Source organism: Ascaphus truei, chromosome 22 (assembly GCF_040206685.1).
Source record: "Ascaphus truei isolate aAscTru1 chromosome 22, aAscTru1.hap1, whole genome shotgun sequence".
Taxonomy (NCBI): Eukaryota; Metazoa; Chordata; class Amphibia; order Anura; family Ascaphidae; genus Ascaphus; species Ascaphus truei.
This window is the reverse complement of record NC_134504.1, coordinates 6,014,834-6,033,099: the sequence shown is the minus strand read 5'-3', so window position 1 is coordinate 6,033,099 and position 18,266 is coordinate 6,014,834. Positions and strand designations below refer to the sequence as shown.

The following is an 18,266-nucleotide window of genomic DNA, read 5'->3' as shown; positions in this document are numbered from 1 at the left end:
CTCCATGTAATCACAGCGGGGACCGGTCGGACCCAACGCAAACACGTGGGGATCTGGTCTGTGTGCGGAGCGAGGAAATGACGAAACGTACGTAAGCATGATCCAGAAAATACAATGTGCTCTGTATCGGGGGGGGGGGGGGGGGGGTTTCATCTCGGTCCTCAAGCTACCCCCCGCTGGTCAAAGACTGAGGCTCTGATTGAGCTGCCTGTGCTGAAGCAGGGACCGATTGAGCCAGCTGTGCTGAAGCAGGGACCGATTGAGCCACCTGTGCTGAAGCTGGGACTTCACGCCCCGGGGAGGGGGGGTGTTTCACGTCTGACAAAATGGCACATTTGGGCGTGGCCGTCTCGCCGGCGTTCGCCCCTCGCCACGGTAAATTAAGGGTTCATTTCGCGAGTAGGCTTAAAGGGTCACGGATAGGGGGTTTAGGGTCATGGGTAAGGTTTTTGGGATAGGGAATTAGGACAAGGGTTAGGTTTTTAGGTTAGGAGATTAGGGGGAGGAGGTATATTTTTTTTAGGGTAGGAGATTACGTTAATGGGGTACATTTTTTTTAGGGTAGGGGAAGGGGTTAAGGTGTTTAGGGTAGGGGATAACGTTCATATTATGGGGTTAAGATAAGGGGGTAAAGGATAAAATTAAGGGTTTACCTTGGTGGCAAGCGGCCGGTGGCGCGTTTTCCCAGGCGCCGAGGCGAGTGGCGGTTAAACGCCGGTGGAGATTTGGTCACGCCAAAACTGCAGCAACCAAATTTTTTTAGACCGCACGTCTGGCGGCTCCTATCACCATATTCAGAGGGGGGGGGGAGCGCAGATTTCACAGCGGGGGGAGGGGGGATATAAAAACACAATATAGTGTAATACGTTCCCGATTTCTAATAGGCTCCGATCACCCCCTACAACCCAAGCACGTGCTCAGGACGCGCATGGTACCCCGCGACACTATAACAGTGGGCAAATCGTGTCATTGGATCGTGAATGCACTGCCGCCAAGAGAATATTGCGCATGAGTGGCCGGCAAAAGCCAAAAGCCGATCGGTGTGGGTGGTTCACGCATGCGCTAAAAATGGCTCCAGTTTTTAACTGGGGAAAAATGGCCTCTCTACTCCTGTATTATGAACCCTGTTGAATGTAGCACTGGGCTTTGTTGTCTTTTGTTATACAGTATTACACGAGATTACAATCCCAGCAGCGCTCCTTTTTGACACATATATATGGAGTGTTGGGTCTGGGTCCTGCGCTTGCGGGAGTTGTGTGTGTTTAGTGAATAAAGCCCTTTAAAATGCCCGCCTGGGATTGGTTGAGGACGTCCTAAGCTGCCGTCACTGTTGCGAGGTCCAGTGCGCCACTTATTCCTGCGGTGGCATCGTGTGCTTTCCCGGGCCGGCGTGCGTCTAAACTCGGTCAAAAGGACGAAAATCCGGGGCGATCCCCCAAATTCCCGAACACGTCGCTGTGCCCGAGAGCTTGAGCAGGGCGGGGGTGTCCTAATCTGGGACATCGGGCAGCCCTGAACTCAGGAGGTGCCCGCATTACGCTGTGTAACTTCATATAGGTGTCGGGGTGATGGATGCCGTACGCTGCAGCAGGCGCTGATAAGGAAGTTATTGGCCTTTCCCCAGGGCTCTTGTTTCCTGAGTTTGACTCTGTGTCTTCCTGCGGATGGACGAGGCGTCTGAGCTATCTGAGATGGCACCGCGCTGTGAGGCGCGCGCGTGGAGGGTGCGACGCGCAGCCAGAGGCGCGGGATTGCTGCTGTGCTATGCTATGCTGTACATGGTGGGTGGGTGTCTCCGTCTGTCCTCTCTATTGCCATATGTGTGTGTGTGTGTGTGTGTGTACACACACATTTAGATCCCTCTCCCTGCCCTCTCATCCCTGCCTCTCTGTCCTCTTCTCCCGCTCCCCTCTCTCTCTCCCCCCTCCCTCTCTCCCTCCTCCCTCTCTCTGCCCTCCTCCCTCTCTTTCCCTCTCCTCCCTCTCTCTCCCTCTGCCCTCTCCTCCCTCTCTCTCCCTCTGCCCTCCTCCCTCTCTCTTCCCTCTCCTCCCTCTCTCTCCCTCTGCCCTCTCCTCCCTCTCTCTCCCTCTGCCCTCTCCTCCCTCTCTCTCCCTCTGCCCTCTCCTCCCTCTCCCGCTCGCCCCTCTCCCTCCCATTACACATACTATCTGTGTGCACATTGGTATCTGCATGTTTATACGCGAGTGTACGTGTGTGCATCTGTGTATATACATATATTTACATATCTCTCTTTGATTAATATTTGGGAGTGAGGGCACTCGGGGTGCCTTGGTATACAGCTGCCTGGATGCCCACAGAGTAGAAGCTTAATGCACAGGTAGTACATGTTGAATACAGATCACACACTCTCCGACCTTCTGTATGGGTGAAGGTTTATTATTTTGGGGGTACCGACATTTCCGTCCCAGCACAGGTCTTGTCAAGGAACCCGTGTCTGATCTTTATTCAACGTGTGTGTGACGTGTATCCGCGGGTGTTTTACATACACATATATGTATAAATGTGTGTGTGTGTTTTTAGTTCTGGCTTCTTGTATTTAGGGATCATAGTGACCTTATTGGATACATACTGGGGGTGTATATTATATATGATCTTATTGGGGTTGGGTACAGACTGGTGTATATAGGACATCAATGGATTGAATAAAGACTGGGGGGGTATAGATGACCTTATTGGGGTTGAATACAGACTGAGGGTCTATATGGCATTGGGGTTGGATATAGATTGGGTGTACGGTATATATATGACATCATTGGAGTTGAATATAGATTGGGGTGTATATATGACATCATTGGGGTTGGATATAGATTGGGGGTGTATATATGACATAATTGGGGTTGGATATAGATTGGGGGTGTATATATGACATAATTGGGGTTGGATATAGATTGGGGGTGTATATAGGACATTATTGGGGTTGGATATAGGACATTATTGGGGTTGGATATAGATTGGGGGTGGATATAGATTGGGTGTGTATATAGGACATTATTGGGGTTGGATATATGACATTGGGGTTGGATATAGATTGGGGGTGTATATAGGACATTATTGGGGTTGGGTATAGATTGGGGGTGTATATAGGACATTATTGGGGTTGGGTATAGGACATTATTGGGGTTGGATATAGATTGGGGGTGTATATAGGACATTATTGGGATTGGATATAGATTGGGGGTGTATATAGGACATTGGGGTTGGATATAGATTGGGGGGGTGTATAGGACATTATTGGAGTTGGATATAGATTGGGGGTGTATATAGGACATTATTGGGGTTGGATATAGATTGGGGGTGTATATAGGACATTATTGGGGTTGGATATGGATTGGGGGTGTATATAGGACATTATTGGGGTTGGATATAGATTGGGGGTGTATATAGGACATTACTGGGGTTGGATATGGATTGGGGATGTATATAGGACATTACTGGGGTTGGATATAGATTGGGGGTGTATATAGGACATTACTGGGGTTGGATATAGATTGGGGGTGTATATAGGGCATTACTGGGGTTGGATATAGATTTGCAGGCTGAATTATTTCTTGTTGCTGCGGGACCTTTTTCTTTAACCCCCAATCCCCAGCGGCTGCATCTATTGTGGCAGAGGAGAGCTGGGAATCCAGGCGGTCACTGCAGGATGGGGCGGCCGTGGGGGGTGGGGGGGGTCAGTTCCTGCCATTGTCCTGCTCCTTCCCTACCCCAGCCGGCCCTTTGCTTGCATCTGCCCCCCACCCCCCAAGTCAGACATGGCGACGGCTGCGGTGCTCTCCTCCGAGTACCTCCGCTGCCCGGTCTGCCTTGACGTATTCCGGGAGCCCGTCACCATCCCTTGTGGGCACAGCTTCTGCCTGGGCTGCATCGCCCAGTGCCGGGCCCTGCAGGGCTCGCCCACCTGCTGCCCCCAATGTCGTTGCCCCTTCCACCCAGACCCCCCGCCACGCCTCTGCAAGAACAGCATTCTCTCCCAGATGGTGGAGGACTTCTCCAACCCGGACGGATCCGGCAAGGGCGTCATGGCAAACGCTGCGCCCGCCGCAGGCATCGGAAGAACCCCGGGGACCAGCCCTATGCCAACCTCGCCAGGGAGAGAGCCCGCCTTCCACCAGGTGGAGAGCAGCCCTATGCCAACCTCGCCAGGGAGAGAGCCCGCCTTCCAGGTGGAGAGCAGCCGTATGCCAACCTCGCCAGGGAGAGAGCCCGCCTTCCAGGTGGAGAGCAGCCGTATGCCAACCTCGCCAGGGAGAGAGCCCGCCTTCCAGGTGGAGAGCAGCCATATGCCAACGTCGCCAGGGAGAGAGCCCGCCTTCCAGAGGGAGAGCAGCCATATGCCAACGTCGCCAGGGCCCGCCTTCCAGGGGGAGAGCAGTCGCAATAATGCCACCTCCACCATCGTTGGGAAACATCAGCGCAGACGCCCCGAGACCTCCAGCGCAGTGGTGAGTCATAAATGAAAATCAACCCCCCCCCTAAAGTGACTGACTAGTTTTGTATCTTGTGTAAAATGAATATGTTTCGCTTTTCTCTGGGAACACTGCATTCCAGGGTCTGCGCTCCTTCGGTTTATCCGTTTGTCTAATAACGGCTTGATAATGACTTTGTATATATGTCTATTTATATAGTGCCATTAATGTACCTAGCGCTGCACTTTGCAATTAAATGACAGAGCAAAGCGAACAGTTACAGAGGTCACAGCGTTACAGAGCGTTAGAGTCACAGAGCGTTAGTCACAGAGCGTTACAGAGGTCACAGAGCGTTAGTCACAGAGCGTTACAGAGGTCACAGCGTTACAGAGCGTTAGTCACAGAGCGTTACAGAGCGTTAGTCACAGAGCGTTAGTCACAGAGCGTTAGTCACAGAGCGTTACAGAGCGTTAGAGTCACAGAGCGTTACAGAGCGTTAGTCACAGAGCGTTAGTCACAGAGCGTTACAGAGGTCACGGCGTTACAGAGCGTTAGTCACAGAGCGTTACAGAGGTCACAGCGTTACAGAGCGTTAGTCACAGAGCGTTAGTCACAGAGCGTTACAGAGGTCACAGCGTTACAGAGCGTTAGTCACAGAGCGTTAGTCACAGAGCGTTAGAGGTCACAGCGTTACAGAGCGTTAGTCACAGAGCGTTACAGAGCGTTAGTCACAGAGCGTTAGTCACAGAGCGTTAGTCACAGAGCGTTACAGAGCGTTAGAGTCACAGAGCGTTACAGAGCGTTAGTCACAGAGCGTTAGTCACAGAGCGTTACAGAGGTCACAGCGTTACAGAGCGTTAGTCACAGAGCGTTAGTCACAGAGCGTTACAGAGCGTTAGTCACAGAGCGTTAGTCACAGAGCGTTACAGAGGTCACAGCGTTACAGAGCGTTAGTCACAGAGCGTTAGTCACAGAGCGTTACAGAGCATTAGTCACAGAGCGTTACAGAGGTCACAGCGTTACAGAGCGTTAGTCACAGAGCGTTACAGAGGTCTCAGCGTTACAGAGCGTTAGTCACAGAGCGTTAGTCACAGAGCGTTACAGAGGTCACAGCGTTACAGAGCGTTAGTCACAGAGCGTTAGTCACAGAGCGTTACAGAGGTCACAGCGTTACAGAGCGTTAGTCACAGAGCGTTAGTCACAGAGCGTTACAGAGGTCACAGCGTTACAGAGCGTTAGTCACAGAGCGTTACAGAGGTCACAGCGTTACAGAGCGTTAGTCACAGAGCGTTAGTCACAGAGCGTTACAGAGGTCACAGCGTCACAGAGCGTTAGTCACAGAGCGTTACAGAGCGTTAGTCACAGAGCGTTAGTCACAGAGCGTTACAGAGCGTTAGAGTCACAGAGCGTTACAGAGCGTTAGAGTCACAGAGCGTTACAGAGCGTTAGTCACAGAGCGTTAGTCACAGAGCGTTACAGAGGTCACGGCGTTACAGAGCGTTAGTCACAGAGCGTTACAGAGGTCACAGCGTTACAGAGCGTTAGTCACAGAGCGTTACAGAGCGTTAGTCACAGAGCGTTAGTCACAGAGCGTTACAGAGGTCACAGCGTTACAGAGCGTTAGTCACAGAGCGTTACAGAGGTCACAGCGTTACAGAGCGTTAGTCACAGAGCGTTACAGAGGTCACAGCGTTACAGAGCGTTACAGAGCGTTAGTCACAGAGCGTTACAGAGGTCTCAGCGTTACAGAGGTCACAGCGTTACAGAGCGTTAGTCACAGAGCGTTACAGAGGTCACAGCGTTACAGAGGTCAGAGCGTTACAGAGCGTTAGTCACAGAGCGTTACAGAGGTCTCAGCGTTACAGAGGTCACAGCGTTACAGAGCGTTAGTCACAGAGCGTTACAGAGGTCACAGCGTTACAGAGCATTAGTCACAGAGCGTTACAGAGGTCACAGCGTTACAGAGCATTAGTCACAGAGCGTTACAGAGGTCACAGCGTTACAGAGCATTAGTCACAGAGCGTTACAGAGGTCACAGCGTTACAGAGCATTAGTCACAGAGCGTTACAGAGGTCACAGCGTTACAGAGCATTAGTCACAGAGCGTTACAGAGGTCTCAGCGTTACAGCTTGAAACACTTCAAAATACTTATACAGCATGTTTAAAAAAAAAGATTTAAGTTGTTTAGCTGCATTAAATTGGTCACTCTGCGGAGGTTACTTCTGTCCTAGGAGGGACCCCCTGCTCCCCTCACATTGCTTCTGTCCTAGGAGGGACCCCTGCTCCCCTCACATTGCTTCTGTCCTAGGAGGGACCCCTGCTCCCCTCACATTGCTTCTGTCCTAGGAGGGACCCCCTGCTCCCCTCACATTGCTTCTGTCCTAGGAGGGACCCCTGCTCCCCTCACATTGCTTCTGTCCTAGGAGGGACCCCCTGCTCCCCTCACATTGCTTCTGTCCTAGGAGGGACCCCCTGCTCCCCTCACATTGCTTCTGTCCTAGGAGGGACCCCCTGCTCCCCTCACATTGCTTCTGTCCTAGGAGGGACCCCTGCTCCCCTCACATTGCTTCTGTCCTAGGAGGGACCCCTGCTCCCCTCACATTGCTTCTGTCCTAGGAGGGACCCCTGCTCCCCTCACATTGCTTCTGTCCTAGGAGGGACCCCTGCTCCCCTCACATTGCTTCTGTCCTAGGAGGGACCCCTGCTCCCCTCACATTGCTTCTGTCCTAGGAGGGACCCCCTGCTCCCCTCACATTGCTTCTGTCCTAGGAGGGACCCCCTGCTCCCCTCACATTGCTTCTGTCCTAGGAGGGACCCCCTGCTCCCCTCACATTGCTTCTGTCCTAGGAGGGACCCCCTGCTCCCCTCACATTGCTTCTGTCCTAGGAGGGACCCCTGCTCCCCTCACATTGCTTCTGTCCTAGGAGGGACCCCCTGCTCCCCTCACATTGCTTCTGTCCTAGGAGGGACCCCCTGCTCCCCTCACATTGCTTCTGTCCTAGGAGGGACCCCCTGCTCCCCTCACATTGCTTCTGTCCTAGGAGGGACCCCCTGCTCCCCTCACATTGCTTCTGTCCTAGGAGGGACCCCCTGCTCCCCTCACATTGCTTCTGTCCTAGGAGGGACCCCCTGCTCCCCTCACATTGCTTCTGTCCTAGGAGGGACCCCTGCTCCCCTCACATTGCTTCTGTCCTAGGAGGGACCCCCTGCTCCCCTCACATTGCTTCTGTCCTAGGAGGGACCCCTGCTCCCCTCACATTGCTTCTGTCCCGCAGGCAGAGAGCGGGGTCCAACCCCTCCACACACCGATCAACGGGACGAAGAAGCAGATGAATTTAATCCGAGTGAGTAAATCGCAGTGTGCAGCTGGGCTGGATGTGTGTGTGGGGGTGTGTGGGGGTGTATGTGTGTGTGTGTAGGTATATATGTGTGTGTGTGTGTGTGTGTGTGTGTGTGTACACACAAAACTAGAACACTTGTATACTTGTCCTTGGTGTACTAACATGACTGTGAATATCCTTGGTAAATATGCGCTCACAGGCAGCTGAAATACATGCACACAGTTTCATTTACAAAACCAACGTTTCGGTCCCTTTGTGAGACCTTTCTCAGGATAAGGCGACACCAAAGTGAGACGCACACAACATCACAACATCACATCACAAAGGCGTGCATTTTACTGGCTTTCTAAAACAGTGAGCCCATGTATACTAAACCTACCATCTATGTCACACTGGAAGTGTTATCCCACAAAGAGGTGTGTGTGTGTGTGTGTGTGTGTGTGTGTGTGTGTGTGTGTCTTGTATACACAGAGTTTGACGGAAGATAAAAACCATTCTCCCCTCCGCTGTGAAACCTCAACCCCCCCATTAGATCCCCCTGCTCATGCTGTGCCTGTGTGGCCCCTGACTCCTTTGTGTCGCCCCCCCCCTCAGGTCTCATCACTCAGACAGCGCAGGGAGGTTACGCAAAGCTTCTCCGACATGGTGCAGATCCTGCAGGCCTCTGGGTTCCGGGTGTTGCAACTGTTGGAACAGGCCGAGCTCCGGGCACTGGAATGGGCCGAGCTCCGGGCACTGGAATGGGGGGAGGGCCGGGCACTGGAACAGGCCAATGAGCGGGCCGAGGACCGGGCATTGGAACGGGGGGAGAGCTGGGCACTGGAGCGGGCCGAGGACCGGGCAGTGGCACAGGCGGATGGAGACCGCCACATCCTGCTCCCCCAGCAGAGAGGAGATCAGAGCCACAGTTCCCGGATGGTTCCAGGCGGGCGGCCTGACCAGCTCAGGACAGCCGTAAGTATCGCGTCTCTCCCTACGGGTTTGAGTCCTAGATAAGACAGACAGAGCAGCGTAGGGGGCATGTCACGGCCTTTTGAAGTGGGCGATCCTGGTTGCATCTCCTGTGACCTTGGGAAAGTCAACTTGCGACCTCTACAGAAGCGTCGCAGACGGGCATTTTTAGTGTAAAAGTAACGCCCGGAAATCTCAAATCCAATATCGCTCGTGTGCGCCCAAAGTACGACCGGCGCGTTCCCCAATGTGCGTCTCGACTGTCGAAAGTGGTTTTAGTCAGAGATATCTAATGCCCGTGCCATGCCAATGTGATGTACTAATGGGACGGGCATCTGTTCGACGAGTAGAACGCGCGTCAACATTCCCCGGCAAGTTGAGTGAAATCCCGCGGTGTTGGGAATAAAACATACCAGGGTTTGGGTAAGGCGTTGGTTATTCCGAAGACCTGCGCTGGTGGATGTGTCTCTGGGACGGGTCGCGGATCCAGTGATATAGCGCGGCGTTGATATTATGATACAATCTTCATCCACCGTAACCTTTTTCCTTCTTCCCAAATTCCTCACCATGGGCCTACTCGGTGGTGTCCAAAGGGGCAGTTGAGGTCAAGGGTCACTATTGGACGGAAAACAGCTTGGGCAGCTGCAAATTATCCCCTTTGTCTCACCCGTGCTTTCTTTGGGCAGTTCCCAGTTGCTTTTTTTTAGACTGACCCATGGGGGTTTCATTATATAGGGTTACCCATATGTCGTATATCCATACTGGGGCTATATGTAAATATGATGACATCGCTCTGTTTTATTTTGAATGGCATAGATTGGGGATTCATTTAAAGCAACAAATGAAGCCTTGTACGTACGAGGTGACACATATAAGGATTTGGGCTTTCAGGAGGGGCGCGGGTCCGCTCAGGAGGGGCGCGGGTCCGGTCAGGAGGGTCCCGGCTTGGAGGAGCTGCCTTACGACAGACTGTCTGTGGCAGTATCTGAACTTAAAGGGCAGCTGCTGGAGCTGTGTGCGGATCACATGGGGCGGATGGTACAGCAGGGTGAGTCTGGGGGGGCGGAGGCTGGGTCAGACTAGGGGGAGCGAGGGAGGGTGTGTGAGGTGAGTCTGCGGGGGCGGAGGCTGGGTCAGACTAGGGGGAGCGAGGGAGGGTGTGTGAGGTGAGTCTGCGGGGGCGGAGGCAGGGTCAGACTAGGGGGAGCAAGGGAGGGTGTGTGAGGTGAGTCTGCGGGGGCGGAGGCAGGGTCAGACTAGGGGGAGCAAGGGAGGGTGTGTGAGGTGAGTCTGCGGGGGCGGAGGCAGGGTCAGACTAGGGGGAGCAAGGGAGGGTGTGTGAGGTGAGTCTGCGGGGGCGGAGGCAGGGTCAGACTAGGGGGAGCGAGGGAGGGTGTGTGAGGTGAGTTTGGGGGGGCGGAGGCAGGGTCAGACTAGGGGGAGCAAGGGAGGGTGTGTGAGGTGAGTCTGCGGGGGCGGAGGCAGGGTCAGACTAGGGGGAGCAAGGGAGGGTGTGTGAGGTGAGTCTGCGGGGGCGGAGGCAGGGTCAGACTAGGGGGAGCAAGGGAGGGTGTGTGAGGTGAGTCTGCGGGGGCGGAGGCAGGGTCAGACTAGGGGGAGCGAGGGAGGGTGTGTGAGGTGAGTCTGCGGGGGCGGAGGCAGGGTCAGACTAGGGGGAGCGAGGGAGGGTGTGTGAGGTGAGTCTGGGGGGGCGGAGGCAGGGTCAGACTAGGGGAGCAAGGGAGGGTGTGTGAGGTGAGTCTGGGGGGGCGGAGGCAGGGTCAGACTAGGGGGAGCAAGGGAGGGTGTGTGAGGTGAGTCTGCGGGGGCGGAGGCTGGGTCAGACTAGGGGGAGCAAGGGAGGGTGTGTAAGGTGAGTCTGGGGGGGCGGAGGCAGGGTCAGACTAGGGGGAGCAAGGGAGGGTGTGTGAGGTGAGTCTGGGGGGGCGGAGGCAGGGTCAGACTAGGGGGAGCAAGGGAGGGTGTGTGAGGTGAGTCTGCGGGGGCGGAGGCAGGGTCAGACTAGGGGGAGCAAGGGAGGGTGTGTGAGGTGAGTCTGCGGGGGCGGAGGCAGGGTCAGACTAGGGGGAGCGAGGGAGGGTGTGTGAGGTGAGTCTGGGGGGGCGGAGGCAGGGTCAGACTAGGGGGAGCAAGGGAGGGTGTGTGAGGTGAGTCTGCGGGGGCGGAGGCAGGGTCAGACTAGGGGGAGCAAGGGAGGGTGTGTGAGGTGAGTCTGGGGGGGTGGAGGCAGGGTCAGACTAGGGGGAGCAAGGGAGGGTGTGTGAGGTGAGTCTGCGGGGGCGGAGGCTGGGTCAGACTAGGGGGAGCAAGGGAGGGTGTGTGAGGTGAGTCTGCGGGGGCGGAGGCAGGGTCAGACTAGGGGGAGCAAGGGAGGGTGTGTGAGGTGAGTCTGCGGGGGCGGAGGCTGGGTCAGACTAGGGGGAGCAAGGGAGGGTGTGTGAGGTGAGTCTGCGGGGGCGGAGGCAGGGTCAGACTAGGGGGAGCAAGGGAGGGTGTGTGAGGTGAGTCTGCGGGGGCGGAGGCAGGGTCAGACTAGGGGGAGCAAGGGAGGGTGTGTGAGGTGAGTCTGCGGGGGCGGAGGCTGGGTCAGACTAGGGGGAGCAAGGGAGGGTGTGTGAGGTGAGTCTGGGGGGGCGGAGGCAGGGTCAGACTAGGGGGAGCAAGGGAGGGTGTGTGAGGTGAGTCTGGGGGGGCGGAGGCAGGGTCAGACTAGGGGGAGCAAGGGAGGGTGTGTGAGGTGAGTCTGCGGGGGCGGAGGCAGGGTCAGACTAGGGGGAGCAAGGGAGGGTGTGTGAGGTGAGTCTGCGGGGGCGGAGGCAGGGTCAGACTAGGGGGAGCGAGGGAGGGTGTGTGAGGTGAGTCTGGGGGGGCGGAGGCAGGGTCAGACTAGGGGGAGCAAGGGAGGGTGTGTGAGGTGAGTCTGCGGGGGCGGAGGCAGGGTCAGACTAGGGGGAGCAAGGGAGGGTGTGCGAGGTGAGTCTGCGGGGACGGAGGCAGGGTCAGACTAGGGGGAGCAAGGGAGGGTGTGTGAGGTGAGTCTGCGGGGGCGGAGGCAGGGTCAGACTAGGGGGAGCAAGGGAGGGTGTGTGAGGTGAGTCTGCGGGGGCGGAGGCAGGGTCAGACTAAGGGGAGCAAGGGAGGGTGTGTGAGGTGAGTCTGGGGGGGGCGGAGGCAGGGTCAGACTAGGGAGCAAGGGAGGGTGTGTGAGGTGAGTCTGGGGGGGCGGAGGCAGGGTCAGACTAGGGGGAGCAAGGGAGGGTGTGTGAGGTGAGTCTGCGGGGGCGGAGGCAGGGTCAGACTAGGGGGAGCAAGGGAGGGTGTGTGAGGTGAGTCTGGGGGGGCGGAGGCAGGGTCAGACTAGGGGGAGCAAGGGAGGGTGTGTGAGGTGAGTCTGGGGGGGCGGAGGCAGGGTCAGACTAGGGGGAGCAAGGGAGGGTGTGTGAGGTGAGTCTGCGGGGGCGGAGGCAGGGTCAGACTAGGGGGAGCAAGGGAGGGTGTGTGAGGTGAGTCTGCGGGGGCGGAGGCTGGGTCAGACTAGGGGGAGCAAGGGAGGGTGTGTGAGGTGAGTCTGGGGGGGCGGAGGCAGGGTCAGACTAGGGGGAGCAAGGGAGGGTGTGTGAGGTGAGTCTGGGGGGGTGGAGGCAGGGTCAGACTAGGGAGCAAGGGAGGGTGTGTGAGGTGAGTCTGGGGGGAGGAGGCAGGGTCAGACTAGGGTGAGCAAGGGAGGGTGTGTGAGGTGAGTCTGGGGGGGCGGAGGCAGGGTCAGACTAGGGGGAGCAAGGGAGGGTGTGTGAGGTGAGTCTGGAGGGAGGATACGGGGTAAGCCTGGGGTGTCAGAGTGAGTCTGGATGGGCAGCGGTTGGGTGAGTATAGGGGGTTCAGAGTGAGTCTGGATGGGCAGCGGTTGGGTGAGTATAGGGGTGTCTGAGTGAGTGGATGGGCAGCGGTTGGGTGAGTATAGGGGGGTCAGAGTGAGTCTGGATGGGCAGCGGTTGGGTGAGTATAGGGGTGTCAGAGTGAGTCTGGATGGGCAGCGGTTGGGTGAGTATAGGGGGGTCAGAGTGAGTCTGGATAGGCAGCGGTTGGGTGAGTATAGGGGGGTCAGAGTGAGTCTGGATGGGCAGCGGTTGGGTGAGTATAGGGGGGTCAGAGTGAGTCTGGATGGGCAGCGGTTGGGTGAGTATAGGGGGGTCAGAGTGAGTCTGGATGGGCAGCGGTTGGGTGAGTATAGGGGGGTCAGAGTGAGTCTGGATGGGCAGCGGTTGGGTGAGTATAGGGGTGTCAGAGTGAGTCTGGATAGGCAGCGGTTGGGTGAGTATAGGGGGGGGTCAGAGTGAGTCTGGATGGGCAGAGGTTGGATGAGTATAGGGGGGGTCAGAGTGAGTCTGGATGGGCAGCGGTTGGGTGAGTATAGGGGTGTCAGAGTGAGTGGATGGGCAGCGGTTGGGTGAGTTTAGGGGGGTCAGAGTGAGTCTGGATGGGCAGCGGTTGGGTGAGTATAGGGGGTGTCAGAGTGAGTCTGGATGGGCAGCGGTTGGGTGAGTATAGGGGTGTCAGAGTGAGTCTGGATGGGCAGCGGTTGGGTGAGTATAGGGGGGTCAGAGTGAGTCTGGATGGGCAGCGGTTGGGTGAGTATAGGGGGGTCAGAGTGAGTCTGGATGGGCAGCGGTTGGGTGAGTATAGGGGGGTCAGAGTGAGTCTGGATGGGCAGCGGTTGGGTGAGTATAGGGGTGTCAGAGTGAGTCTGGATAGGCAGCGGTTGGGTGAGTATAGGGGGGGTCAGAGTGAGTCTGGATGGGCAGAGGTTGGATGAGTATAGGGGGGTCAGAGTGAGTCTGGATAGGCAGCGGTTGGGTGAGTATAGGGGGGTCAGAGTGAGTCTGGATAGGCAGCAGTTGGGTGAGTATAGGGGGGTCAGAGTGAGTGGATGGGCAGCGGTTGGGTGAGTATAGGGGGGTCAGAGTGAGTGGATGGGCAGAGGTTGGGTGAGTATAGGGGGGGTCAGAGTGAGTCTGCATGGGCAGCGGTTGGGTAAGTATAGGGGGGTCAGAGTGAGTCTGGTTTGGAGAAGGGAGCAGGGTGATTTTGGGGTACAGGGGGAGGTTGTTGGAGCGGTGGCAGCACCTGTGTGGGGTTTGGGAGGGGAGAGAGGTGGGGTATGTGTTACCCTCCATGCTTCCTTCAGTAACAGCCTTATTCTCTCTTTCAGTATGGGGCACACCCAGCACCAGCCCCTCTGTTCCCCCCGCGCTGTTGGGGATTCCTCTGATCCCGCTGATCCCACGGGTACGAGCGGAGTTCCTCCAGTGTAAGGCGTTTCCTCCCATGTCCCATCTCTCTCAGATCCGTCTATTCCCCCCCCCCCGCCACCCGTCTCCTCCCCCCCCCCCGCCACCCGTCTCCTCCCCCCCTACCTCCTCTCCCCCCCTCTAATCCCCCACAACTCTTCCTCTAATTACTCACGTTCCTCTATTTTTCCCTCACTTACTTCTCTCTCCCCATCCGTCTCTTCCCCACCTCGTCCCTTAGAGTCGCTCTTTCCCCCCCGTCTCGCTCCCCCATCCCCCAGGGTCGCCTCTCTTCCCCCATCCCTCAGTATCTCTCTCCCACACCTCACTCTCACTGCTCCATCTCCCCCCCCCCCTTTTTGTTCTGACTCTCTCCCCCCCCCCCCCCCCCCAGACTCCCGGCAGCTCAGCCTGGACCCGGACACTGCCCACCGCAACCTGTCCCTGACGCAAGGCGGCCGCCGGGTACTCTGCAAACTGCAGCCTCAGCCCTACCCGGACCACCCCGGGCGATTCGACCACTACACCCAGGTGCTGTGCCGGGAGCCGCTGAGCCGGGGGCGTCACTACTGGGAGGTCCATCTCTCCGGCAACCGCGTGGGCCTGGGGGTCTCCTACCACGGCATCTCCCGCAAGGGGCACCAGAGCCACTGCCTGGCTGGGAGGAACTCCAAGTCCTGGTGCCTGGAGTGGACCAGCACCCGCTGCTGTGCCTGGCACGACGGGCAGAGGGTGCTGGTAGCTGGCGGGCAGCAGGAGAGGCTGGGGGTCTTCCTGGACTGCGACGGGGGGTCTCTCTCCTTCCACGAGGCGTCCGACGACATGCTGCTCCTCCACCGCTTCCAGGCGTCCTTCGGCCAGCCCGTCTACCCCATCTTCTTCATCAGCTGGAACTCCATCGCGACCATCGGGGGGGACCCCCCCAATCGTTCCAGACCAAGCGGTTCCACCGGCAGCTGTCTGCCAACTTCTGAGCCGGAGTGCGACCTGGTGATGGGTGATGGGGGTGGCTGGGGTTTAAAGAAACACCCCTGGGGGCACGTGTGAAGCAGGGGGTCTCCGGAGCTGAACCGGGTTAATTTCACCTCCGGGGACCCCTGCTCCCCTGAGATAGATACTTACACCCCCTCCCTCCCCCCCCCCCTATCGAGGTATCTCTGCGCAGTTTAAATGTCCCGCGTCACGTAATCCAATAGAAAGGGATGAAGTCACCACTTCTTATTGGTCACGGGACATTTGAAGCCGCCATTTCCATAGCCCCAACTAACCCTGTCTGGGCTGTTCCGGCACCCCCTGCAGAGGGATGTATCTCTGGAAGCAAGGGGTCCTCCAACCAAAAATGTAGAAATAGAAGTCTATGAGTAGGTTTACTGGCTCTGCACTTCTTAAACCCAGCCTGTGCAATATGGCGGCCGTAAGCTTATCCCTACCAGCGTGAAAGTGCACGAGAAGAGTGACTCGCTGCGACTGCTGATTTGCATGTCATTACCCAGAATTCCTGGCTACAGTGGAAGCGTTGTATGCCAAAGAGATAATGGGGAAGAGCAGGGTTGCAGAGCTGTCGGACGTGTGAATTCGCTCACCCGCGGGATCTTTATTTGCCAGATATGTAAGAAAGCGACGGATCCGATAGGTTAACAGCAGATAAGAGCCGCCTCGCCTGCCCATTCTCCAGTTGCTATGTAACACTCGTGCGCTCTCGCTCGTTCTGCGCGGCGGACCCCGTGTCTGCCTTCGCCGCGAGCTCACGATCGCAGGTATTTGTGGCGTGCTCTTATTTTTTTCTTTATCCAAAACGAGTGAAAGTTTTCGCATTTTTATTATAAAATAAAAGTTCTGGGTACGTGCGGGTTTGTGATTGCACAGGTCCCGCACAGGGGGACTCAGCTATTAGTAACCCCCTGCATGGCAAAGTCACAGCGTCCAACCCGCTCCGGAAATATAAGGGGGGCTCATCTCACCCCTTCCTTGGGCTCCCGGTCAGATGCTGGTGCAATGTCCAGTGAGAGAGTCCTGCCCCGGTGAGTGGGGTCACCGTGCGGTCCTGCAGACGCCCCACTCACCGCGCTGATGACCCGGTGTGAGTGGGGTCACCGTGCAGTCCTACACACGTCCTCTGATGACCCGGTGTGAGTGGAGTCACCGCTCGGTCCTACGCACGCCCTCTGCTCACCGCTCCGACTCCATGGACTGACGCGCTCTCTGCCTGCGCAGCTTGACGAACGGCGCGGCCTCCTTGTCCGAGCGGCGGGAGTCCAGGAGCTGCAGGATCTGCCCACCTGGGGGGGAGAGACCGGATCCCGTCAACATACGAGGAATCTACTGCCCGGCGCTGGAGAAGAGATCAGATCTATACTATTTCTAAAGGTAGATCTAATCTGCCAGAATATCCCCTCCTTGCACCCCATCCGCTGCTCTGTACTGACACCCCCCGCTCCCTGCCCCCACTCCCCATCTCTCCCACTCCCCACCTCTCTCTGCCCTGCGCCTGTCACAGGATTGTGTCCGATACACCCCTCTTCCGTGCAATACTGAGCCCCTCTCCCCACTTCCTCCCCCCACACCTCTCCCTCTCACCACCTCCCTCCCACCTCTCACCTCATCCCACCTCTCCCTCTCACCACCCACCCTGTCACCTCCTCCCCCCCTCTCTCTGCTCCCCAAACTTACACGTTACTCTGCCCCTGCTCCCCAAACTTGGTGGGCGGCCGGTAGGGGGTAACTTCTTGCTTGTTTTGGCAATGCCGTACTCGTGGGTAGGCAGTGTAGTGTTAAGAAGAGATTAACCCTTTTATAGCTATATAATGGTAGCCACAGGCATCAATGTATTTTCTGCCGTAGGGTTTGTAATAAGTCGTACTTCTCCCCTTGTCATAGCACCCCCCTCCCCATGCCATAGCACCCCCCTCCCCATGCCATAGCACCCCCCTCCCCTATTGCATTGCTAGCGGTATTGTGTGCCTGAGTATAGACGGGGAGATAGCTACTGACCGCTGGGTTTGGGGTGAGTGAGTGGCAGGCGTGTCTGGGGTACGCTGGTCACCGGGGGACCCCCCTCCTGCAGCCCCGCCAGGCCGGCGAGGGGCAGAAATGCTTCTCCTTCTTTTCGAACTCGTTGGACATCAGCCTGTCATAATCAAAGACGGTCAGCAGCAGACAGGCTCCGCCCACAGCGCACTGCTCCGGGGTCACCAGGCTGGAAGGGTGACAGAGGGGGTGGGGAGGGGCTTCCATTAGAGAGGGCCCAGAGGCAGGTGCAGAATTACTTCTATATTCCCAAACACTTCTCTAAGGAAGGGATCCTCCGTGTGACAGCCTGCCCCCGCGCGTTTCGCCTCCCACGCTGGCTTGATGAACAGATGATAAATCAAACATGTTTGGGAAGTCTTTCTGCTATAAGAGCCGCCTCACGGGGCAGGTGTAATATTCCCCCCTATTGGGGCAGGTTGTTCCCCTCCAAGCAGCATCTCACTCACAAGTCAAAAGTCTCATCGTACAGCGGGTTCAGCTCGTTCTTCTTGATCTGCGTGGAACGCGGTTCCACCGCCGGGAACACGTGCCGAGGCTCCAGCGTCAGCTGCACGAAGGGGTCACTGCTGCCTGCGGGATGACAGGGGCGTTAGGTAACACTCAATCCTCTACTCACTCCGGGGGGGGGTGACCCCGCTCCCCTCGCGCACCGTTGGAATCCAGTGGGATGAGGTTCACCGCGTTGAGTATCTCGACGTGTAGTTTCTGCTCCGCGTGCCGGTAGCTGGCTTTAACCGTCACGGCGCCGTATCTCTCTGCAGTGGCCCCTAGCTTAGGGATAGAGAGGGGGCTTTAGCCACGGTTATGCCCTGGCGGCTGCAGAACGGCTGATAGAGCGCGGGTACTGCGGAGAGGTTAGGGGTAATGGTTCAATGTCAGGGATGGAACATGGGCAGCACCCGGAGCGTTGCTCATCACCGCCCCGGTTACACGGTGTCTGGCCGGGTACCTGCTGCTCTATTCTCTGCAGATAATATCGTTGGATGAGGGTTCGAGTCGGGGAGGAGGAAAGGTCGAGACTCTGCTCCAGGGCCTGAGGACATAAAGGGGGAGGGAAACAATGGTTATTTGCCCCATTCACTGCCAGAGGGGCCTGCAACGCATTGGGGGGTCCGTGGTAAGTATAGGCATCCCCCCCGCGGGGCCCCCCGGTACTCACGGTGAAGCCGGCTGTATGCAGGTCTTCCAGCTGCAGACCACAGCCTTCT

The 18,266-nt window shown here is 57.1% G+C and overlaps 2 protein-coding genes across 2 annotated transcripts in view; one reads left to right on the top strand and one right to left on the bottom strand.

Annotated features, from left to right (window-relative positions):
• Positions 1–842: 842 nt before the first annotated feature.
• LOC142472673 (E3 ubiquitin/ISG15 ligase TRIM25-like) lies at positions 843–15,871 on the top strand. The gene is given in 7 exon segments (XM_075579784.1): positions 843–4,463; positions 7,703–7,771; positions 8,363–8,722; positions 9,611–9,767; positions 13,950–14,048; positions 14,423–14,956; positions 14,959–15,871. Coding segments are annotated over 7 exon segments (1,953 nt in total). The 5' UTR covers positions 843–3,773; the 3' UTR covers positions 15,003–15,871.
• The window catches only part of UNC13D (unc-13 homolog D), a 6,758-nt gene continuing 4,320 nt past the window's right edge, over positions 15,829–18,266 (bottom strand). Inside the window, exons 3-8 of the mRNA XM_075579620.1 lie at positions 18,218–18,264; positions 18,008–18,091; positions 17,709–17,829; positions 17,505–17,628; positions 17,020–17,224; positions 15,829–16,307 (exon numbers count right to left, since the gene is read on the bottom strand). Coding sequence (XP_075435735.1) covers positions 17,068–17,224; positions 17,505–17,628; positions 17,709–17,829; positions 18,008–18,091; positions 18,218–18,264 — 533 coding nt within the window. The 3' untranslated portion in view covers positions 15,829–16,307; positions 17,020–17,067. The remainder of the gene's footprint in view (positions 16,308–17,019; positions 17,225–17,504; positions 17,629–17,708; positions 17,830–18,007; positions 18,092–18,217; positions 18,265–18,266) is intronic.